Here is a 23,632-nt window from a genome sequence, read left to right on the forward strand (position 1 = left end):
ACTTGGCCCTGAGGCCACACTTCCTTCCTCTCCCTGCCGACAGGAGCATCCTCACTGGGGAGGGAGAGACCTTCCTCTCACCCCCACCTGGGGGCCCTTCTCCAATTTCATTCAGTCAGCTGGAGTTTCAGTGCTGGTTAACGCATCCCCACCCTCTCATAAGAAAGGGTATTTGTAAACACAGGGAATATATAAATGAGCTAAACCTCTTTTTGTGCCTTGCTGATTGTCGATAGGATACAATTAATGCCATCGAGGGCCTGACAGAATATTCACTCATGATTAAACAACTCCACTTGGACATGGATATCAATGTTTCTTATAAGCGTAAAGGTGACTTACACCGTTACAAGATGACAGAGAAGAATTTCCTTGGGAGGCCAATAGAGGTAAATGAAGGACTTTTGATAATATTTTATAACTGGATGAGACCTTTGAAATCATGTGTTCCATGCCTATTTTACAAATATATCTACTTACTACTAAAAAATACACTGAGTACCTACTATGTCCTGAGCAGGGGTACCTGCTATGTCCTGGGCACTGGGGATTCAAAAGCAAAGTATATGAAGAAACTGTGTGCTTGGGGATACCATTGTTTTAACAGACAGTGAAAAATAAAAGCCTCAACAGGGACATGGAAGGACAGAGCAGGGCCTCCTCACCCAAGGTGAGAGGTAGGAATTTGTCAAATGCATCTAGGTGTGCAGGTTAAATCTGGAAGAATCAGAATGACTTAGCCAGGTGAAAAAAAGAACATTCCAGACAGAGAGAACAGTATGCACAAAGATGCAGTGGTAGAGTGAGAGAAAACACACTTGGGCCTCCACCAGTGGTTCCATCTGGCCCTGTTACACATGTAACTGTGGCCTCACTGGAATTGGCCTTTAGGTCCTCTGACAGCTTACCCTGTGTACCCTGCTGGATTTTTTTTTTTTTTTTTCTTTTTAGTGGGCTCCACGCCCAGGGCAGAGCCCAACATAGGGCTTGAAGGCTTGAACTCACAGCCCTGAGCTCAACACCTGAGCTGAGATCAAAAGTCAGACGCTTAGCCAACTGAGCCACCCAGGCTCCCCTGGATTTTTTTTTTTTTTTTTAATGAAAGCCTTGATGGCCTATGAAAATTTCCCAAAGAAAAGGACACATTGGAAAAACAAGTTTCTGTGTCAGTTAGAGTAGCTGCCAGTAAACAGCTGCTAAGATACATTTTTCTAATTACCACATTTTAGATGCTTTTAAGTCATATTTAAATATACAAATAAGTGGAAATAGTTTTTAACTGTCTATATCCTCTACAAATCCATGTTTGGGAAAAGTAAATAGCATGAGAAACAAAATTAAATGTAAAAATTGCCAACTATTGGTCCATAGTAAAAAAAAAAAAAAGATAGGTATGGATATGTAGATAGAGATATAGACATATTCCAACACTTAAAAATCCATAGATTTCAAATAAAAGTCTGCTTCCAAACTCCTTTAAAAACCATATGATCTGGCAACAAGGTGCTGGCAGCAGCGAGCATTCTTCAATCTGTCACAGTTCCCGCCAGTCACATGACATGTGTGTATGCACTTTGTCCGTATTTACTTTGGGCTTGGGCCTCCGCAGGCACGTGTGCTTGTGCCCCCTGGGTTGGTAATGTGTCTCCTTTCTCTGGGAGCCTGTAGAGTTCACCAGAGATTCACATTCTGAGCCAATGGTCTAAGCTCTCATGAGGAGCTCTTGACCTGAACAGCGCCGTAGGCCCACCAGAGATAGCTGGAGTTAATTCTTCTCTGCAGGGGTAATGCTGTAAGGAGCCCCTTGCCATTTTTAAATAATTTAAACCTCAACCCATGATATTGTCTTTGTATAAAACCCACGCTAGTAGTAGCGAGTTTGGAATTCTCTATGCCAGCATTTCCTGAAACGTGTTACATAAAAAAGGTTTGGTGGTCAAGTAAGTGTAGGAAACCGTAATTTAAATGAAGTTAAACAAATTCTTTCATAAAGGATACCCCGTCTTTAATACGTATGTGACTAAGTGTGGTGACTCCAGGGAAGAATGGGAAATGGAGGGACATGGGGACAGGGGCAGGGTAACAGTGTTCATTTCCCAAACTTATATGTCATTTATGTTCATAGAACCCATTCCTCATGCAGCATCTTGATGCACTGGCTTTTCAATAAATGTTGCTATATTCCATCAGGGAGAACAAGAAAGTTGACCTTTTTATGTATATTTACTAAAATTTAGAGGAAGGGCTGATAACTTTTCATGCACACCAAATCCCTTTTGCACTACTGTGCTAAGTAAGGGAAGGGCAGGCTGCAGAATTGGAGAGAAAGCAAAGGACCAACTCTGAGCCTCTCTCACAAAATGATCTTTCCCATGCTTTCCACTTATCAGGGGCCATTTGTATAATAGAGTTCCTCTGGAGAGGAGAACTCCTTAACCCAGTTCGTACCTTCACTTTCCTTCTAGAAGGATGGGAAGAAGACCATCAGTACCTAAGGATTTGGCAGGGTTTGGGTGGGGTGCCAAGGGCTTTGGCCAGAGACCAGTGGGAAGTGGAGGAGACAAGCCATCACGAGGCGCTGAACGGATTTACTCAGTTGGCAAAAGGAGATGAAGATCCAGTTTTAACATAACCATATATAAATGAAAATGTAACCAAAAATGACTTCTGATATGTTGGTTTCACTGGCTTACTTAGGAGATCTCAGACATCGTATTTACATGTAGAAGGGAAAGGGGAATTTCCAGCACTTTTTGTGTCTGTGTGCATAGGATTTTCACTGTCTTATCCATTTAATCTCACAAAAGCTCTGAGAGGAAGCTGGCAAGTGTCCACTCACTCTTTTCATTGTTCTGTCCTCCCTCCCTGTTGAATAAGAAAAGAAAGCATGGCTTCTCATCCTCTTTCCAGGTGCCTCTCAATGATGACCTCGTGGTCAGTACTGGATACAGCAATGGCTTGGCCACAGTGCATGTAAGTATTTCATTAAACGCCAGTTTCAATGATGTGTCTGCTTGTACTCGGTAACATAAAAGAAAATTAGGGACTTTGCCGCAAAATTACAGAAGTCTAGGCTTGGGTAACCATGACTAAAGTAGGATTCATTTATTTAATTCTTTTTAGCTATCTTGGTAGTTGTCCTCACAATGGCTTTTTGCAAATGGTTATGTTAATCTTTGTAGGCATATAGTCTTTGTATTTGTGGAAATTATATACATAATTATAGATACATAATTTTATGGTTCTATATGTATAACATGTACATACGATGCATGTGTGTGGACACACACACGTATATGTCCATGTTTTCTATGGTTAGTAACATAGTCACACCTTGTTTATCCAGCATCTTTGCAGATTGATGTACATATGTAAGGGCTTAAGTTTCTTCTATTTTAGCTATAGACTGCATGCACATATATAGCTTAGAAAAACTTATTAACTGCCAAATGGCTGAAATAAGAAATTACATATTCTAAGCATAATTTAACATTCTGATGATTTTAATTATGCTCTTATCTTTAGCACATTTATTCCTTCAAAGACTTTATAAGATTGCAAGGTTGGGTTGGTGGGGAGATGGATTGTCCACTTCTCTGTCACTTCTAGTTGCTGTCAATATACCTACCTCTGGTAGCACCCCTGCCCTTCCATGCATACCTAAAATTTGTTGTTTACCAAGGGTGGCGTGGCAGCTGGGAGAAAACCATACATCCTAGCCTTGTAGTGTTATGCATAAAATTAGAGTGTACAGGTTCAAGGGTGAGAGGCTTAGGAACGTTCCTATATGATGAAGGGCTCAGATTTGACTGCATGGAACTTGGGAAGATTCTGCCTGGCTAGATGTCATTGTTTTTTTTTTTTTCCTACTTAGTCTTCTCAGCTATGTTTCAAATTTTTGGGTTTTCCTGAAAGTCCAGCTATTGTGAAATGAGTCTTCACTGCACCCAATTTGCACTGGATTATGGAAATGATACTCCAAGCATCCCATTTGCAGCAACAGTACTGCCATTATGCCTTTCCCACTGTCCTGTTTTAAATAGAATATTCTTGCTCACTCGTCCTGATGTAGGTAACAACTGTGGTTCAAAAAACCAGCACTTCTGAGGAAATTTGCAGCTTTCATTTGAAAATTGAAACCCAAGACATAGAAGGTAAAACAATGTAATTTACACTGTAATTTTTACCTTCTTTTTCAACCCGTGGTCTTCACTTCCCTCTTCTGGTGGGTTGGTTCTCCCCCTCACTCCAAAAGCAAGTCCCCATGCACACTGTAGTCCTCTTCTAACCATGGCCCTGGGGTCAGTGTGTATGCTCTTTTCTGCCCTGAGAGCTTCCAGGTGTGGCTCAAAGACCTATCCCTATAGGCAACTTTCTAGCTACCAGTGAATCCAGGCATCAGCTCTTTCTCCCTGCAACCTTCCCCAAACATGCTACCTTAAATAACTCCTTCCTTAAATTATAAGTTCTTTGAGAGCAGAGAACTGTTATAATTTTTGGTATTGTCGGTAGCCATGAATTTCCCTTAAAATCACTAGAAGTGTCAACTTCCAAATCATAAATCATTTTTAAGTGTGTTCAGAAAACTTTTCATTAATTATTCTGTTCTAACAGATGCAAAACAGCTAAAAATGGTTCACTGTTGTTTTTGTTTGCTGTTTGTTTGTCATGTGTGCTAGCTTCCAGCTACAGAGGCTATGGCGACTCGGATTACAAGCGCATCGTAGCATGTGCCAGGTGAGCCTGTTTCCACAAAGGGGAGCGCAGACTTTAAGGTCTGAGTTGTGCCATTGTATTATCCCTTTATATCTTTTTGAATTTTAAGAGGGCTGGAAGATGCAAAATTGTGCACTTTTTAAAATGCAGGACATAATGGGTGTTCTTAGATAGCTACTGACTATAAAACCACTTTGTTTTTGCTCATAAATAGTTTTCCCTCCCACTTTTGGCCTTCTTCTAATTCAAACACTATAATATTTTTTCTATCTGCCAGAAAGGTAGAGAGGAGATAGAAGTATTAGGAAAAGAAAAAGCAAAGGATTTTCTTACAAGCAACTCCTACTCTCCTACTTAGAAAAATCACATTCACCCAGCAAAATCCCTAGCCATTATCAGCCAGTAGTTCTCAACTCAGGCTGCACATGGTAGTCAGCTGGAGAGCTTTTAGAACTATCCAAAACTCTGACCTCACCCCTAGAGGTTATTCTGATGGTAGACTTGAGAACCACTGGTGCTGAACCCTCTGCAGACTAACTTCAGAGGCCTAAATTGGTCACTGTGGCAGTTTCCTATTGCTGCTAGGCAACAATTTATCAGAAACTTAATGGTGAAAAAGCCCAAATTGATTCTCTTATACTTCTGGAGGCCAAAAGTCCTAAAATCAATGGGCTGCATTCCTCCTAGAGGCGCTAGGGGAGAATCCACTTCCTTGCCTTTTCCAGATGCTATAGGCTACCAGCATTCTTTGGCTTGTGGCCCCTTCCTCCATGTGCAGAGCACACAGCACACATCTTCCAGTCTTCTCTGACTCTGACCCCTTTCCATCATCATATCTCCTCTGACTCTCCTGCTTCTTTTCCTTATAAAGACCCTATTGATTACATTGGGCCCACCCAGATAATCCAGGATAATCTCTTTATTGCAAGATCCTTCATTTAATCACAGCTGCAAGTCCCTTATTCGCAGGTTCAGGGGATTAGGACATGGACATTTTGGGGGGCCATTATTCTGTTTACCATAGCCACCATCCTGAAATGCTTATAAAAGAGTAGATTTGGGGGGGCATCTGGGTGGCTCAGTCAGTTAAGCATCTGCCTTCAGCTCAGGTCATGATCCCAGAGTCCTGGGATCAAGCCCCACATTGGGCTCCCTGCTCAGTGAGGAGTCTGCTTCTCCCTCTGCCCCTCACCCCCTCCACTCCCCTCCCTCCCTCTTCCTTCTCCCTCTGTCCCTTCCCCTCTCCCTGCTCATACTCTCCCTCTCTCTCTCAAATAAATAAAGTCTTTTTTAAAAAGGCATAGGTTTTTGAAATTATGTACACATACCTTAGTGATCACACAGAGTGAATCATTTAGTGGTGAAGCCATGATTAGAACACAGCCTTCTTCCCTCTTCCTTTCATTACCCCTCAGTACCTCCCGTTGTGCTGTTTCCTTAACTTCGTATTCTCAGCAACTGATTTCTGTGGTTGGTATTCTGCTGATTTTACGTATAATCACACATGTGTCAAAGCACTTAGAAATTCCATAGAGTTGTATAACAGATTAGAGTGGAAAAGGATTTGGGGGATGATACAGTGATCCCCAAAGTTGACCCACAAAGAAGTGAAGTGACCTGCTGAGTTCTCACAGAGTTGGTGGCAGAGGCAGGGCCTCAAGCCCCAGACCCTGATACTCAGTCCTGGATCTAAACCACCTCCTTCAGTCAGTATAACCCGAGACCACCAACCTCAAGGAACAGTACACTGCTTCTCACCATCTCCTTCTCAGCCATTTCCCATCCTTGTCCAGTCTCTCTCTTTTCAAGGATTCCCTCACTGGCCAGCCTGCTCACAATACCTCCTGTCCTTGGCCAGTTCTGTTTCCTCTCAAATACCCTTCCTCATTCCCTCACGTCTTCCTGCTAAGGTTACACTTTCCCATCCTCCTAACTGCCATTTCTGCTCTTGGGTACCTCTCTTCTGGGGGAGGAGGCATGATCACAGTTGTGTTTAATTTCCTAACACTGGTCACAGGGAGGTGTGAGCAGACTTGTCGAAGGCAGGGCCAGAATCACTGTACGGGACCCTACAGTGGGCACAAAGGAGGGCTCTGATGGTGCAGTGGGACACCTGTGGGGTAGCCTCTGCCATCCATGAAGTACTCAAGTGACCTGTGGCAAATCGGGTTGCTTCCCTGGGCCTCTTCTGTAATGCAGGGATACTAAACTATCTGATCTCCAAGTGTCTTCCAGTTCTTATGTCCCACAACTCTGCTATACATAAAAAGGCTTTTATCAAAAACTCATTCATTTGAATTCATTGACAGGAGGCCTCATTCCAGATTGCTAATATACAAAAAAAAGCAAATAGAGATGTAATATTGAATTTTCTATTTTTTTTTTTTTACAAATTGGGAACAGAATGTTCAAAAGAGCCAGGTGGAATATGCTTTGGCTCTGTGAAGCTGAAGTTAGGTTGGATAAAGTCCAAAAGTAACTGTGTAGTACTTATTCATGTGAAAACATCTTTGCCTTCCAATATTCTCTCTCCTGATAAAAAAAATGCCAGCATACAGTTTCTGTATTCAGGGGGTCTCTTTCCTGTATTTAGCTTTTTACAACCTCTCTGTTGTAGCCATAAGAAAAGAAAAAAGGATTTCATTTCTCTCCTTCTCTCTGAACAAAATGCCTTTGGGGGAGATTGCTGTCTTTGGCAGCAGGCAAAGGGCTTCTTGAAAGGAAGGTTTCTGTTCCATGGTTGAAACAGTCACCATGGCAACCAGTCATCAAGGCTCCAGCGACTTTTCATAGACATTCTCCACTCAGGAGGCCCTTTTCCATTCTGTTGACAGAGTATTTGCATCTGTGAGCAAGAGTTCTCTGCTTCTGGTGATACAACCCATCCAATAAGGGAGATGTCCAGGTGTCATTTTACAGTTCCACATTGTCTTATAGTCTGTTGTTAATTGTTAATTTGGTGAAGAATGGGGTTAAATTTTTGTAAATCAGAGATTTTATAATATCTTTCATTACTACAGTAAATATTACATACAAAACATCTAATCGAGTCTGCCCCTATAAGGTGTGATTGGGGAAAAGAGATCCCCTGCCAACTCACTAACTCACATAAAACCTCCCATTTCACTAATACTCATTCCTTCAGGTGATATCAGTTTATCTTCCCCCTATGAAGCTGTCTCCCCAGTTTCTTCCTTTAATCTCGACGGATATTCCAGGTTCCGCTCTCAAGTGTCTAGCTACCTCTCAGCATCTTGAGGTGAAGCTGGAACCTGAAATTCAAGCTTTGCAGAACCACCCTCGCTCTGCCCCCATCCCCGGTCTTCAGTCCCTGACCTGCCGACTTGCCCCTTTTAAATCTTCTAATTCTGATTAATGGTAGCACCAACCTCTGCCACCCAAAACGAAGCCTTGGAATTATAAAGGTAAACTTGAAACACAAGTTTATACTTCTTCACAGTGTATTTTACAAACAAGAAAATTAGCTCCAGAGAGGGAAAATGATTCATAGAATTCTCTTAGCAGAATTAGGGTAAAACCCAAGTTTCCTGATCCCCCAGTTCAGTGGGTTTTTTTTTCTCTCTCTTATCAGAAAAATGAAAAAAACACCAAATCTGCCTTTTTACCCCCTTTGCCTTTTTCCTTAGCTTCCTCCTAAGCACAATTCCTAGACAGAGGATAGTCCTTAAAACATTTTTTAAAAAATAAATATCTATTGTGAAAATTTTAGAAAATATAGAGAAGCATGGAAAAGAAATAGATAATCACTTATAATCTCACCATCCAGAGAAAGTAGCTGCTAACATTTTAGGGTATTTCCTTCCAGCCTTTTCCTGAACATGCTTATTGAGCCTCTTTCGAATATAGAACAAATTTTCTTTTTCAAGTATGCTCCATTAGAAAAAGAACTGGAATGAGAATCAAGAGATTTATGCAGCTCTGGGTAAACTAGTCATGTGACCTTGAACAAGTACCTTACTCTCATCCTCAGTTACCTTGACTAGATAATTAAAAGCTTGGATTGAATGACCTCTATGGTCTTTTCCAGTTCCATTTTTAAAGGTGGTCCATTTAAAGTATCAGTCAAGGGGAACCTGGGTGGCGCAGTCAGTTAAGCATCTGACTCCTGGTTTCAGCTTAGGTCATGGTCTCAGGGTCATGATCTCAGGGTCATGACCTTAGGGTTGTGAGATTGAGCCCCACGTTGGGCTCCGCAATTAGTGCAGAGTCTGCTTGGGGTTCTCTCACTCTCTCTCCCTCTGCCCTTCCTACTCATGCTCACTCTCTCAATAAAGCATTGGCCAAGTGAGCAATGAGTTAGAACAGATTACTCACAGATCTCTTGCAATGCTAAAATTTAGAGATTGCAATGCATGTATTATAGAGAGGCAAGTAATGGAGACCCAAATTAAAAATTAAAAGCCTACTAAGAAATAAAGCTTTTTCTCAAAGAATCTTGTCCACTTATTTATTCCATTTCCTCTCTCTCATTTATTTTAGCTATAAGCCCAGCAAAGAAGAATCATCATCTGGGTCTTCCCATGCAGTGATGGATATCTCTTTGCCTACCGGAATCAGTGCAAACCCAGAAGATTTAAGAGTTGTAAATGTTCTCTTTTACATATTGTTATGGATGCTTGGTTTTCTTTACTGTATTGTTTTACAGATAAAGCTATTTCCTTTCATTTTAATATATTACTTTCATAGAATCACCTAGAATATTCTTTCCAAACCAATAATCTACCCAAGTTTTAATTTTTCAAAGTAAAGTGGGAGCATATACTCGCACGGTCTGAACAAAATGTGAATGCATATGATTACATATTCAGACTTTTTCAAGAGGAGGAGCTGCTCTTCAACTTTTTTGAATAGTGGATTGCATCCCCATGTCTAACATCCCAATATTGGGTGAATGCATTTAAACAAAAAGATGAATTTTTTTAAAAGAAAAGATCATGAAATTAAATCCAAGCTTTCTCTTTCCTCTCTTAGCTTGTGGAAGGGGTAGATCAGCTACTAACTGATTACCAAATCAAAGATGGACATATTATTATGCAACTGAACTCAGTAAGTTCCACCTCCCACCAGTCCCCATTTCCAATCACTATTCAAAATTTACAGGCTAAAATGCTGAATCTCTTCTCTCCCATAATTTCCTCAAACCTTGAATCTGTCAGATTCCTTCCGATGAGTTCCTTTGTGTTCGATTCCGGATATTTGAACTTTTTCAAGTTGGGTTTCTGAGTCCTGCTACTTTCATGGTATATGAATACCACAGACCAGGTAATCAACTCTACTCTAAAATTTCTTCAGAGGACTACTTTGCCTTCATTACATTATTCATTACATCTCTCCTTTTTGGAGAAGCTCACATACCACCCCCCATTTCTTTAATCCTCCCAGAATCAACTTTTCCATCTATATTCGCATCACATTTTGCAATGCTGTCACATTGCATTGTAATTATTTGTTTGCGTGTCATTCTCACCAAACCCAGACAGAATGTTTTCATTCTTGTGCCCCTAGTATCTAACACAGTATTCGGTATATAACCTGTATCGATAAATGTTGAATCAATGACCCCACATTCGATCACTCAGCTTTTTCTGGGAACACTAAGTGATCAGAGAGCTCTTTGGTTCACAGGACAGACAACTCCACTTTAGGCAGTTCTACTTGTTTAAGAAAATTCTTAAAATAAACCAAACTCTCACACCCATTCATTCTAGTTTTATCTCCCAAAATCACATGGAACATACTTGGTCCCTCTTCCCCTATTCTTCTCCAACATAAACAATTACAGCTCTTTCAGTAGACTCTCGTGTAACATAATTTATTTCCTCTCATTCATGGAAGCATCAAATATTTTAATTCTAAGAAATAAATATTGAACAGCAAAATTTCAAGCACAGAAAGGGAAATCATTTTGAAGGAGGGTAGAGGGACCCATGCCAAGAGAGGCAATTCACAGTTTAACCTCCCTGCACCTAAGTTACAAAAAGAAATTTTGGAATAAGTCATCTCCAAGGCCCCATGGAAGAGACTTACTGATCCATAAACATGTTGTGTGTTAATCAAGCCGCCTCTCCTAACTATGCTTTCATTGCCACAGATAAGCGATGCACCATGTTTTATAACCCATCCGATACCAAACTTCAGAAAGTCTGTGAAGGAGTAACGTGCAAATGTGTAGAAGGTAAACTTCATGTAACATGTTCAGGCCAAATGCCTGTTTAAAGCAGCCACTCATAATCCAGGGCTAATCTGGCAGAAGCTGTTTGACAAACTGTCATTTCTCAGAAGTAGACAGCTTAGCTGATTGAAAGCTGATTCCTTGAATACTGTAAAGCTACTTCTCGACAACTTCTGAACGCCCTGATGGTTTCTACTGTAAGAAAAGGAAAAACACCAGCTAGACGATTATTGATATCAGAGGGATAACAGGATGTGAAATTCTTACTTTTCACCTGGTCTTTTTAATGTAATAGGACCACAGCTTAAGAGAACAGAGGCTCAGGACTGAGGCACTAGCTCTATTATTTTTCCTTTTCCTTAACACTTAGTGACATCTCTGTTTATTGTCCAGTTCCCTTCAGTCTTCTATAAATCCAAGACAGTGTTCTTCATCAAGGAAAAGATCCAGAACTCAACAATAATCAACAACTGACTCCATGAGGGTCTGGGTTGATTTGGGGTTTGTTTTGTTTTTCAAAAGCCTTAATACCTATACATTTCTTTTTTTATTATTATTATGTTAGTCACCATATAGTACATCCTTAGTTTTTGATGTAGTGTTCCATGATTCATTGTTTGTGTATAACACCCAGTGCTCCATGCAATACGTGCCCTCCTTAATACACATTACTGGGCTAACCAATCCCCCCAACCCTCCCCCTGAAACCGTCAGATTGTTTCTTCTTAGGTACTTATTATACCTAATATAATATAGTTTTTTTTATAGTTGTAAATCAGTCCAGTTATCATTTTGGTTCCTTCGAGGGACTTTTAATTACACTTAAAATGGGAAATTTTCCTCCTTTCTTTAAGGAAAGTATATAGATTTCTAAAGAACTGAATGTGGAGTGACTACCCATTCTAAGCCTCATGTCCAAGTTTGTTTGTTTTGTTTTGTTTTTGCTTTATATAATGTTTCACTTTATGGAAGAGGAGAAAATGGTATTTGTAAGATGATACTGGATTGTCGGGACTTAGGAAAACTGTGTTTACTGCCAAAGGGAGTGTCTGCCTCTTTATGTTAACCTAACTTTTACCATTTTTCACAAAATTCAGCTGACTGTGGACAAATGCAGACAGAATTGGATCTGACAATCTCTGCAGATACCAGAAAAGAAACAGCATGTAAACCAGACATTGCCTATGGTAAGTTCAAAGTTTCTATATAGAATTCCATTAAACATAAAATTTTATGAGTACATGAGCAGTGAGAGAGATAAACAACTTTTCATAGTGACCATTTGGATACTACATTCCATATGTTCCCTTGAAGGAAAATGCTGTCAATTTTCAGCATTACCATGCAAAATTATTTATCCTTCAGCAAAGAAATGTGACTTCATTGAAAACGACAGGAGTGAATGTACACACTTAGCCAAGACACTTTGCTCCAATAGATCCCATTGAATCGAACATACTGAACTAAAATATATTCAAAGAGAACTTTTGAGAAGCCACAAAGGTATAAGATTTCACTATTCTTCCAGTCAGTTGAGCAGACGCAGAGACAAAGGTGGTTTCGGGGCTTAGAATTTTTTCAAACTCCCTTTAAAGACAAGGTAAAAATATCAATACTAAGGCATTTTAAATATACGCGAATTGCAATCTTCCACTTCAAAAGGAGCATCTCCTTCTGGTTGTCCAGAGCTCAGAGCCATATCAAATGCCCAAGTACAATTGTAGTCATCTTAAGTTCAGAGAATTAGCTCCTCTGTTTTCTTTTTTTCCTTGTGTGTGTGTGTGTGTGTGTGTGTGTGTGTGTAAGTTCCTTTTATATTTATTGAATATTAACCTTTTTTTGTCTTTCTTTTTTTAATTTAAATTCAGTTAGCCAACTTATAGTACATCATTAGTTTCAGATGTAGCGTTCAGTAATTTATCAGTTTCGTAGATGACAGCCAGTGCTTGTCACATCACGTGCCCTCCTTAATGCCCATCACCGTTACCCCACTCCCCCACCCACCTCCCCTCCAGCAACATTCTTTTTTTTTTTTTTCCTAGAGAGTCTCTCATGGTTTTTCTCCCTCTCTGATGATTTCCCTTTCTATTTTCCCTCCCTTCCCCTATGGTCCTCTGCCCTGTTTCTTATGTTCCACATATGAGTGAAACCATATCATAATTGGTTTCTAATGTTTATTTCTGGCTTCTTATTTTTTTTAGAGAGAGAGAGAGAAAGAGAAAGAGAGCATGTTGTACACTATCTCAAATCTTTTGTGTGTATATGTGAAAGTAGGGTATTATTTATAAATGAAAGGTAAGTACAGTTAATTCAGCACTTTCTGTTTACTGACTACTTTCATATATGGCCTCTTGTTGGGGTCTCCTAAGACCTCTTTGAGGTAACAGTGGATTATCTGTATTTTGCCAATGAAGAAACTGAGGCTCAGGGAGATTAAATAATATGCAGGAATTAAGTAGTAAAACTAAGATGCATCCTGGTCTCCAGTATTATTTCCATTATATTACACTGATCTCGCTTACTGGAAATACAGCAATCAGAATAAAGTGGGTATGGTTTATAGTCTTTCTTTCCATAGAATTCATCTTGATTTTTTAAAAAATTTTACTTATTCATTTGAGAAAGAGAATGAACAAAAGAGAGAACACGGGTAGGGGTGGGGGGTGGTTGCCGGACAGGCAAGAGGGAGAGGGAGAAGCCGACTTCCCTGCTGAATAGGGAGCCTGATGTGGGGCTCGATCCCAGGGCCCTGAGATCATGACCTGAGCCAAAGGCAGATGCTTAACTGACTAAGCCACCCAGGTGCCCCAATTCAGGACATTTTAAAATCTGTTTTAAGCTACTAATTCACTTGGCCTTTGGTTCTGGCACGATGAGTTCATTCATCTAACTAGCTGGAATCTCAAAAATGGGCAAACCTTTAGGTCATACACTTCAACCCCATCAAAAGCAAAAATGCAAGGATCTTTTCTTAGGCTACATGGAAGGGATAGGTCCCTTCAAGCTGCTCATTCCAAAACTGATCAAGTACAGTAGATTAAAAATCAATGCCTGAATGAAGAGAGGACAGGATAGAGAATGTCTCGTGTCAGATAGCTGCCAATCCCAGCAAAGATGAGTCAGAAGATCGAACCCTATCAAAATCCAAAGATCAGAGCCATTGGAGGTATCCAAGGAATCAATACAAGGAAACAGGAGGCCCACAGAGCAGGCCTGACCTTTGATAAAGGCCCCTCTGTGGGCATATGGAAAAGGAAGGGACTCTTCCACGTTCCCCATGGGCATGACCCCACTAATCTTAAAAGATCAGAATCTGAACTTTACATCTAACAAAGACATATTTTGTTTGTTAGTGTGCTTCTGTCTTTTAATTTTTTGCTGCTCTTATCCTAATCAGCCTGTTCTGTAACAGTGGCTAGGACTAATGATTCTTTGTAGAATGAATTATTAGTCATGATCAATACAATCAGACTGAGAGTCTTTAGGAAGCTTTTTGGAAGAAATGAGATTTACCTCTGGGTGCCCATAAGAGCTTGCTGTGCTTCATTTCTCATTTGTTTGACAAACTCTGGCTTCTACTGGACATGGCATTAGTGATATTAAACATGAATTCTTATGTTGTTTCTTCTACCAGCTTATAAAGTTCGTATCACATCTATCACTGAAGAAAATGTCTTTATTAAGTACACTGCAACCCTCCTGGATATCTACAAAGCTGGTGAGAATTCATTCATTCATTCTTCCACTCAACAAATATTTAGTACTTACTATGTGCCACTAATGAGACATTATACTGATAGACTAGGCATTATATTAGACACAAAGAATACAACTTGAATAACACAGCCAGAGTTCTTGCCTTCGTAAGGTTTATATTCTATTCAAGGAGACACATTAAAAAAATGAACAAATTAAACAATATAAATCATAAAAAGTACTATATTTGAGACATGTAATCAATTGGGAAACTCCTTCAGTGATAACAGATGGCTTCTTTTGGGGGTGATATTAGGAGTTAGCTATTCTTAAAGGGGTGGAGTGGAGAGGGAACCAAATATGCAAAGGCTCTGAGACAGCAAGTAACCTGACAGCACCAGAGAGGTGAAGAACTCCAATGGGTGACAGAGTCAGGGAGATGCTAGTATGAGATAAAGCTGAGGGGTAGGCAGGAGCTGGGTCATACAGGGATTTATAAGACATGGCAAGAAATTTGGATTTCATTGTAGAAGTCCAAAGGGAAGCTAATAAAAGGTTTGAGGTAGGCAAACAAAATGATCTGATTTATGGTTTTAAAAGATCTTTCTGGCTTCTTTTATGGGAGGGATCAAGAGTAGAAACAGGGAAACCAGTTAAGAACATCTATGAAGTGCAAAGTTGTGGGTTAGATGCCATGTGAGGATAAATGAGACTGTTAATAACCAATACGATGAAATGAATTCATATGTAAAATAACTTATAAAACATTTTAAAATATGTTCCCTTGTATTCTCTAATTAAACAAAGCTATAAATATTATAAAACTGCTTGTCAAATTATATAAATTGTCACACAAATGATTCATTAAATCATTCTAATAATTCCAAATAAGTTTTTTATTTTTAGAAATTGTCAGTTTTATTTTGCTTGACTCATTACAGGATTGTCCCTGTTTGATCTTTGATTTGACAATAAGGAACTACATCAAACTTTTCTAGTTACAACTTTATTGAATTGGTAGTCTTGACACAATCTATAATCTCAATAAGTAATTTCTCCTAATAGCAACAGTATTGTTCATGGTCCCAAAGTCTCTCTCAGCTTCTGCTAAATTGGTAATAATTGCATTCAAAATATTTCTAGTTCTTCGGACACTGTCTGACATTTTTATGTATTTAGTGTATCTCTATTATCAGCTAAATCATGACAACAATTTATTGAATTTTTGAAATTTGAAAATGTATTGAATATTTAGTTTTCCTAATTTTCTTAGTTTTTATTCACCTTCAATCCTGAGAGTTTTACAAACTTCACAAACAAAGTTTCAGGATTCACAATTTTTTTAAAAAACTTAAAAGTTCATCATATTTTTTACTTTTGCCATTAAAACAAAAACATTTTCATATAATGAGCTTTTCCCTTAAATTGATTTTATTTTGTTTTATATCAAATTTATAATCATTCTTGGTTTTGTTTAAAGCTCTTACTCCACTTTCATAGTTACCTTTATTTTTATACAATTTCATTATTCATTCTCTAACCTGCGAGCTTATTGAAGTTGAAATATATTTTCTTGAACGTCTTAAGATGGTATTGACATAATTGCTAGACTATCATAACCAAATCATCAAAGGCATATCTATCCACTTTCCAAAAATTTGCTCCTATACCACACTATCTATCAAAGTGAACCAATTAGGCTTGATACAATTTCCAAACTGCCTTTGTGATTGTAGCACTACCAGCTGCCTGTCAAAATGCCAATATTTTTCCAATTTTCATTATTGCAATTTTTTTCCTTATTGCAATTTTTAAAGCTTTCCTATTATTACTTACTTCTGCCTAGATATGTGGTAGTAAACACCAGATTTATGAAGACAAATATTTAAAGTGAGTTTTTGCTTGGCTCCTATCTTCGTAGTGTCCAGAGACATTTGATACTTACTTGATAGGTAATTCAGTCGACACCACACTGAACAGCTGGGAACTTCAGGATTTTTGCTGAAACCTGACTCTTCCCTGGCATTCTGTTTGCACCAGTAAGGTGTTCACATAAATATTCCTCATTGACTCCTTTTCTCTTAAACAGTTTGATATGTTGTTCAGTTGTTTCTTCCAGTACCTTGAAATCAACAAAATCTATTAAGCGGTCTTCAAAGTCCTCAATTTTTTATTTTACGTTATTTAAAACATTTGTTATATTAGTTGATTTTCTCTGTAATTATTGAAATTTTATCACCTTATTTATATTTTCCAAAAAGTTGTGTTCTCATTTCAGCAGATGGAAATTTTGCAAGAAGTAGGTCAGTAGATCTAAATTGCAACTTTATGTTTATACTGATTTTCTTCTCTTTTGAAATTCCCAAGTGTTTCAAATATGAAAATGCTTCATCATTTTTAGCTAGAGACGAGTTAGATTCTAATAATACTTTCCAAATGTTTATTTGCTTGATCGATACTCTGATAAAAATGCTTTTCTTGTTTTTATTATTTCAAATGTTTTACCGTATGAAATTGATTTGTGATGTTATTCCATTTTTTTCTCATTAATGATCACAGATTCTTCTTCATCTGAACCATGATTTTTGTTCTGATGAAAATAGGTGTTTAGCACTCTGATTTTTTCACAGTCTTAACTTTTGAGCACCATTTGCATCCAGCTTGCACATTACAAGGACGAATAAACCATTCCTATTTTTACTGAAATCATCCAGTGCTCTTCATTCTGGACATACAGATTATTTGCCTTATTTTGTACCATTTCTTGCACAGTATCAGAAGACACCCCAGGCTGTTCTGAATGTTGTGCAGTATCAGATGATTCCTAAGCTGTAGTTCTTTATTGATATCATCTCTTCTTTGTTCTCCTGTCCGTTCAGAAGATTCATATTTATGACATTTAAAAGGAAATGTTAAGAAATGTTTGCATACTTTATTATCTCTTCATTCTGGGTGTTCATTTCTTTAATAGATATAAATTTTAAATTTATATAAATATCAGAACATCACACATTTACCCCTTACCCCAGAATTGCTGCACACGAACAATAAAGCCAAACTAAAAACTAAACTATTTAGAACAGAGGGCAACCACGCAGTTCAAGGATAATGATAAACTGGCATTTCCCCTAAAACACAGCGTGCTCAGAGTGAAGATATAAATGGAAAAAAGATCAGTGATTGTGGAAGTTGAGGTTAATTAACTATTCCCTCTTCTGAATATGCTTGAGATTTTCTATAACAAAAGGCCTTTAAAAATAATGATAAGGCCCCAGCAGCCACATTCCTTACCAGGACAGGGGCTGAACTGGTACACAGTGCTGGGAATGCTGCTTAGATATTGCTGCCAGGGGAAGTCATGTCTTAATGGTCACTGGGAGAACATAAGAAGATCAGCTTGAACTGTTGTGTGCACACTGGTTAAATATTATTAACTAAAGTTTACCATATATGCAGTTATTATTAAGTATACGTTCAGAAGTTTTCAGGATTTAATAATTAGGATAACTCTGTGAGTTGAGTAACTGATCATCAGTCCCGAATCTACAGCAATGAGTCAGACCCAGGCCCTGCCTCAAGAAGTTTCCAGCCTAGCTGAAGACAGATACATGGAATGAAACATTGTGATGGAAATTCAAGTATAATGGGAGTAAGGGGGAGACAGAGGGATATTAATGACCAAGGACATCCAGGAGTGTTTACTGGATACCTCAATAATTGAAGATGTGTTTCAAGATGGGTAGAAATGCAACAGGACGACCAGGGAAGGAATGCATTCTAGGTAAGGGAACCTGGTTCTTGATTACTCCTGAGTTCTTTGGGAATCCCAAAGTGATCCTCTTTCAAATCTTCCCAAGTCTTTCACATATCTTGTACTTCTCTATAAAGTCATCTGTTGCCAGCTACAAAAATACTTTTTTATTTTACTATATAATATTTGGGGATTAATGTTGTTCAACCATAGAGAAGTTCTTTTGATTCCCGGTTCTATAGGCATAAGAAGAAGAAGCACTTATATAGTGCTTGCGGTGTTGTAAGCACTTCTCATATATTCACAACAGTTCTACAGGGTGGGTTTTATTGTCATTCCCAATTTTCCACATGAGGGGTCTGAGCCTCATTTATCCAGGGCCAGACAGCTAGCAAATGGCAGAGAGCCTGATTCCAGAGTCTTAACCATATGGACATGTCACTCTCCAGTAGCCACTCAATGTAAGGTTATTCTCATTAATAACTAGCCATGACGAACTGGAGTTGTTAAGAGTTTATATTCGTGACATCGTAGCATGAATGTGATCATCTTACTTGTGTGCCTCTCAGGCGAAGCTGTTGCTGAGAAAGACTCTGAAATCACCTTCATTAAAAAGGCCACATGTGCTAACGCTGACCTGGAAAAAGGAAGACAGTATTTAATTATGGGTAAAGAAGCCCTCCAGATAAAATACAACTTCAGTTTCAAGTAAGTCATTTTGGAGTCTCTGATCTTGCCTTCAAAACTAGGTGTCTTTTATTCCTAATTACATGTTCCTTATGTGTCCTGCTGTTAACCAACAAACCATTAGGAGCATAAATGCAATAATGTGAATTTACACTTGATCTTAGCCATAAGGCCAAGACTCAGTGAAACCAGGTGAATTTAAAGCAAAGAACCACTTAAAACCATGAGGGCAGCTGAGCACTCACTAATGGATAAACCGACTGAGGACCTCTGAAGGTGCTCATCCCACCCCCTCTATACCACATCTGCTCCCCTCAATAAGTTCTCAGACTGTTCTGTTTGTAAAGAGAGAAATGTTGAAATATGCATCTTATTATCTCTTTTTAAAAAATAGGTCTTGAAACAGATACTGTTCCTGCCTTTAAACGTGGGAGCCCCAAGCAGCTTCCTGAGATTTGGGGGTTTGTGGTCCTTCCCAGGGGAGGCCAGTGCGGCAGAGCCTGGATGACCCCGTGGCCTCCCAGGCCCGAGCAGCCTAAGCAGCCTGGGCTCCGTGGAACTTGGCTCTCCTCTATCTGTGGCCATCACCACAACCACTTCTTTGTCCTTTTTTCTTGGCAGGTACATCTACCCTTTAGATTCCTCGACCTGGATTGAATATTGGCCTACAGACACGACGTGCCCATCATGCTCAGCGTTCTTGGCGAATCTGGATGAGTTTGCTGAAGACATCTTTTTAAATGGCTGTGAAAACCCCTGAAGGGGTTCAACTGTGCACAGTTTTCACTGTGGACTCCTGTTGTTGGAGTGCCTTCCTTTTCTTTCTTTCTTTTTTTATTCACAGCTGGTCTTATTTGGAAAGCTCACTTTACTTAGAATTAGTGGCACTTGCTTTTATTAAAGAACAATTTTAAGAGCTGTAACTTTCTGAAATAACATGGCCTTAGGGGGCATGGAGACAGATACTCATTCCAAGGTTATCGGATACCAGAAGCAATAAAAATTGGAACGCCTCCTAAAACCTGCCGCTCAGGAATGTTTGCTGGGGACGAAAGAATAGCCCCATTGAAATGTAGTATCTTACAATAACATGGCCTTTGCTTGAAAGAAAATACCAAGGAACAGAATACCGATCATTAAAACCTCACTTTGCTTTCAAAATGTGCGAAAAAGCGAAAAAGCCTGTTATTTTATGGTAGAGCCGCTTCAACCACACAGACAGGCGAACTGAAAGGTGGACAGAGGCAGCGACAGAGACCTGAGAAGGCCTAATGTCAGAGCCTTCAGCAAACTGAGAAGGTAGGAGCGTCTGTCCTGGCCCCTCCCCTCCCAGTGCCCTCTCCTTACCCTCATGGGGATCCCACTCCTCCCTGCCGCTCCCTCCCAGCACCTAGTCATTCTCCCACCCCCCACCCCCGGGACTTGCTCTTGCCAGGAACTGCTACCCCAGAAGGCAAGGGGCAGTGCAGCAACCTGGGGAAGAGAAACCGAGTGGGAATCGGGAGACCTTTGCTCTGGCCCTAACCAGCTCTCTGAGCCCATTTGAACTTTAGAAAAGAGGATTTGTAATAGGATGTTCATTTTTAAGTGACATTTTGTAAGCACCTTAAATCTCATGAAAGAATGTTCACCTAGATTCCCATTTAATATCTCAAGAACTTCAGGAGTTGCAGGGATTATTATTAACCCCATTTTATGGATGAGGACCTTGAAGCTCAGAAGAATGAAGCCATTCTTCCAGCCTAGTAAAGGGCAGAGTTGGAGACCAAAGCCCACTTTCTCTCAGTCCACGCACGTCCCTCTTCCACATCATGACACCATCACATTGCTTGTCAGGTTTAATTTTCTAAGACCAATATAGGAAACAGCTGGAATTTCTGAGGTAGAGTTTAACCAGCTCCACTGAAATCTCACAAGGAGATATCCAGAAAACTCTGGACATAATAGTGACAGTGATTGAAATGCATTCCCTTCTTGAAAAACCTGCATTTTACCACTTAGGTGAAACAACATAAGGTTTACAGTGTGCCTTATAAGTAATACTAAGATTTTCCACTTCCAGGAGCTAAGAATTTATTTATTTTTAATGTCAAAGCTCACATTGTAGGCACTCCCTTGGCAAAAACAACCCATGTGTCCAATATGCCCAAACTCTGCCAGCAAGGGTTGAGGCGCCCCCCTCCAGAGCAGACCTGGAGCATCTCCCAACACCTTCTTGCTGAATGCAGTGCTCAGAGGCACCAGAGTCTCTGAGCTGCTGGGTAGCCTTCTTTCTCCCTGAGCCCTGGGGCAAGTAGATTGGGGCACAGTGGTGTAATTAACCCTGACGCCCTGCAGCTCTCAAACATCAGATCAAACCTTTCTGAGTTAGCCTGGTACCATTTAGAAATCCACCAGCTCCTCTTCAACTGACTCTTATGCATTTAAACCTACTTCTTTAGTGAGGCTTTCACAATCCTCCAAACAGCCTGGGGTCCCTACTGAGCCCTGCATTTCTCTTCCAAGGCACTTGCAACTACTTATCTAAGCATGTATAATTGTTTATTTAGTGTGTAACTTCCTAGCGGCACCGTAAGCTCTGTGTGGGCAAGTCTGGATCTGTTCTGTTCACTACTATTTCAAGTGCCGGGCACAATGCTGGACACATTATAAGGACTCATTAAGCGTTTGCAGATTCCCACTGAGGATGGGGCATCAGAAGGCCCACATTCTAGTCTTGACTCCCCCCCCCCACCCCCGCAGGGACTTGAGGCAAGCCTCTTCATCTCTTTGGTGGCCTGTAAAACAAGGGAGTTGAATACTCAAATGCCTTTCTATAGCTCTAAGAAGGTATTTTATAATCTTAAGTTGTGAAACAGAAAACAGAACCACATGGCATATAAGCATGGCATGTATTTTTTTCTGTGCGTATGAAGGGAGTTCAGCCAAGTGCGTGAGTGCGACAGCTGGGGGGGCTTCCTGAGGCCTCCTGAGGAAGGGCATGCAGGATTTGCGTAGGTAGAGGGAGGCAGAAGGATCTTTGTGGTTGAAGGGAGAAGCATAGGCAGGTTTCCGCTGGGGTAGTAAGAAGATTTAGGTGCTACAAATGAACCCTATTCATTTAATAGCCATATGTTTAATTTTTAAAGTTTTTATTTTAATTCCAGTTAGTTAACATACAGTGTTATATTAGTTTCAGGTGTGTGATATAGTAATAGAATGATATAGTGATAAACAGCTATATGTTTATTTTAACATGTATTAGAAAAAAATACAACTAGCACCTCAAAGCTGTGATATACAATTTTCTTTGAAAATAAATGTATTTGTCAAAAAGTAAGTCTATTTAAGAAAAAGTTTTAAGTAAACAAAAGTATAGGTTGTTCTTAGGGCAAAAATCATGAGGTTGGCATGTACAAGATTGACGTTTAGGAAACTCTGACTTAAGAAAATATGTGGAATTGACAATGAGCCGAGCTTAAGGCAGGCAGCCTCACTCCATATTTCTCAGTGAGGGATCCTGAGCCAAAGTCATGTTCAGTCTTACTTTCCACTCTGTGATGCTAGTTTATTCAGCAACATCCAACAAATATGTCTTCATAAGTAATTGTAGACCAAGCCCAATTCCAGGCACTTGGTACCTAGATCCCCACCCTTGTGGGACTTAGATTCCAGCTGGGAAGATACACCGTGAACAATAAAGACAGCAGGTAGGCACCTGACCCTGACTGTTAGAAGGGGATAGAGCTATGGGGAAAAGAAGAGGAGAGCAGAGTAAGGGAGCTGGGGAGTGGTCAAGGGAGGGATTGCAGTTTAGTGGGTTTTTTTGAACTTTAAAAACCTTATTTTTATTTTATTTTTTTATTGTGTTCAGTTAGCCACTGTATAGTACATTAGTTTTTGATACAGTGTTTAATGATCCATTAGTTGTGTATAACACCCAGTGCTCATCACAACCCATGCCCTCCTTAATAACCTTCACCAGTTTTAAATAGAGTGATCTGGTCAGAGTAGGCTTCAAAGTGAGACCCGAGCAGAGACTTGGAGGTGGCGAAAGAGGGAGCCATGTGGCCACCTACAGGATGAGTGTTCCAGGCAGACGGAGCACCAGGTTCCCGCACCTGAAGCAGGAACATGCCCAGTGTCTTACAGAAGAGCCAGGAGGCTGGTGTAACAGGTGTAGAGTGAGAAACCAGGGAGGGAGATGGAGAGGAGGCCAGCGAGGGCACAGCGACCAGATCAAGCAGATCATGGAAGGGCATTAGCTTTACTCGGAGGGAAAGGGGAGCCATTGCAAGGTTTTGAGCAGAGGGGTGACAGGAGTTATTGCAGTAAATCAGGCAAGAGATGTGGCAAGTGAACAAAGCAGAGCTTATGGACTCTGCAATGAAAGAGAATGCACACCATGGGAACCATGGAGCTTCTCAGAAAAGGATGTCAGAGAGGACTTCTTACAGGATTCGGGCTGGTGATGGATTATTTTAGGGAAGTTTTAAGGAAGCAGGGCTTTGCTCTGGATTGGATGCTGTCAGGAAGCAGGAGTAATCCTATGATTGAGTACCTCAATTCTTATCTAACTGGAAGGAAAAGAAGTAGCAGTCACTCACAAT

General features: G+C 39.9%; 1 protein-coding gene across 1 annotated transcript in view; it reads left to right on the plus strand.

Annotated features, from left to right (window-relative positions):
• C5 (complement C5) overlaps positions 1–20,204 on the plus strand; it is a 79,627-nt gene extending 59,423 nt beyond the window's left edge. Inside the window, exons 30-41 of the mRNA XM_045791048.2 lie at positions 237–389; positions 2,911–2,973; positions 4,073–4,154; positions 4,680–4,737; positions 9,217–9,319; positions 9,709–9,783; positions 9,894–9,999; positions 10,829–10,912; positions 12,007–12,096; positions 14,544–14,627; positions 18,926–19,064; positions 19,665–20,204. Coding sequence (XP_045647004.1) covers positions 237–389; positions 2,911–2,973; positions 4,073–4,154; positions 4,680–4,737; positions 9,217–9,319; positions 9,709–9,783; positions 9,894–9,999; positions 10,829–10,912; positions 12,007–12,096; positions 14,544–14,627; positions 18,926–19,064; positions 19,665–19,803 — 1,176 coding nt within the window. The 3' untranslated portion in view covers positions 19,804–20,204. The remainder of the gene's footprint in view (positions 1–236; positions 390–2,910; positions 2,974–4,072; positions 4,155–4,679; positions 4,738–9,216; positions 9,320–9,708; positions 9,784–9,893; positions 10,000–10,828; positions 10,913–12,006; positions 12,097–14,543; positions 14,628–18,925; positions 19,065–19,664) is intronic.
• Positions 20,205–23,632: the final 3,428 nt, after the last annotated feature.

Source organism: Ursus americanus, chromosome 18, assembly GCF_024610735.1.
Source record: "Ursus americanus isolate L20-20 chromosome 18, mUrsAme1.1.p, whole genome shotgun sequence".
Taxonomy (NCBI): Eukaryota; Metazoa; Chordata; class Mammalia; order Carnivora; family Ursidae; genus Ursus; species Ursus americanus.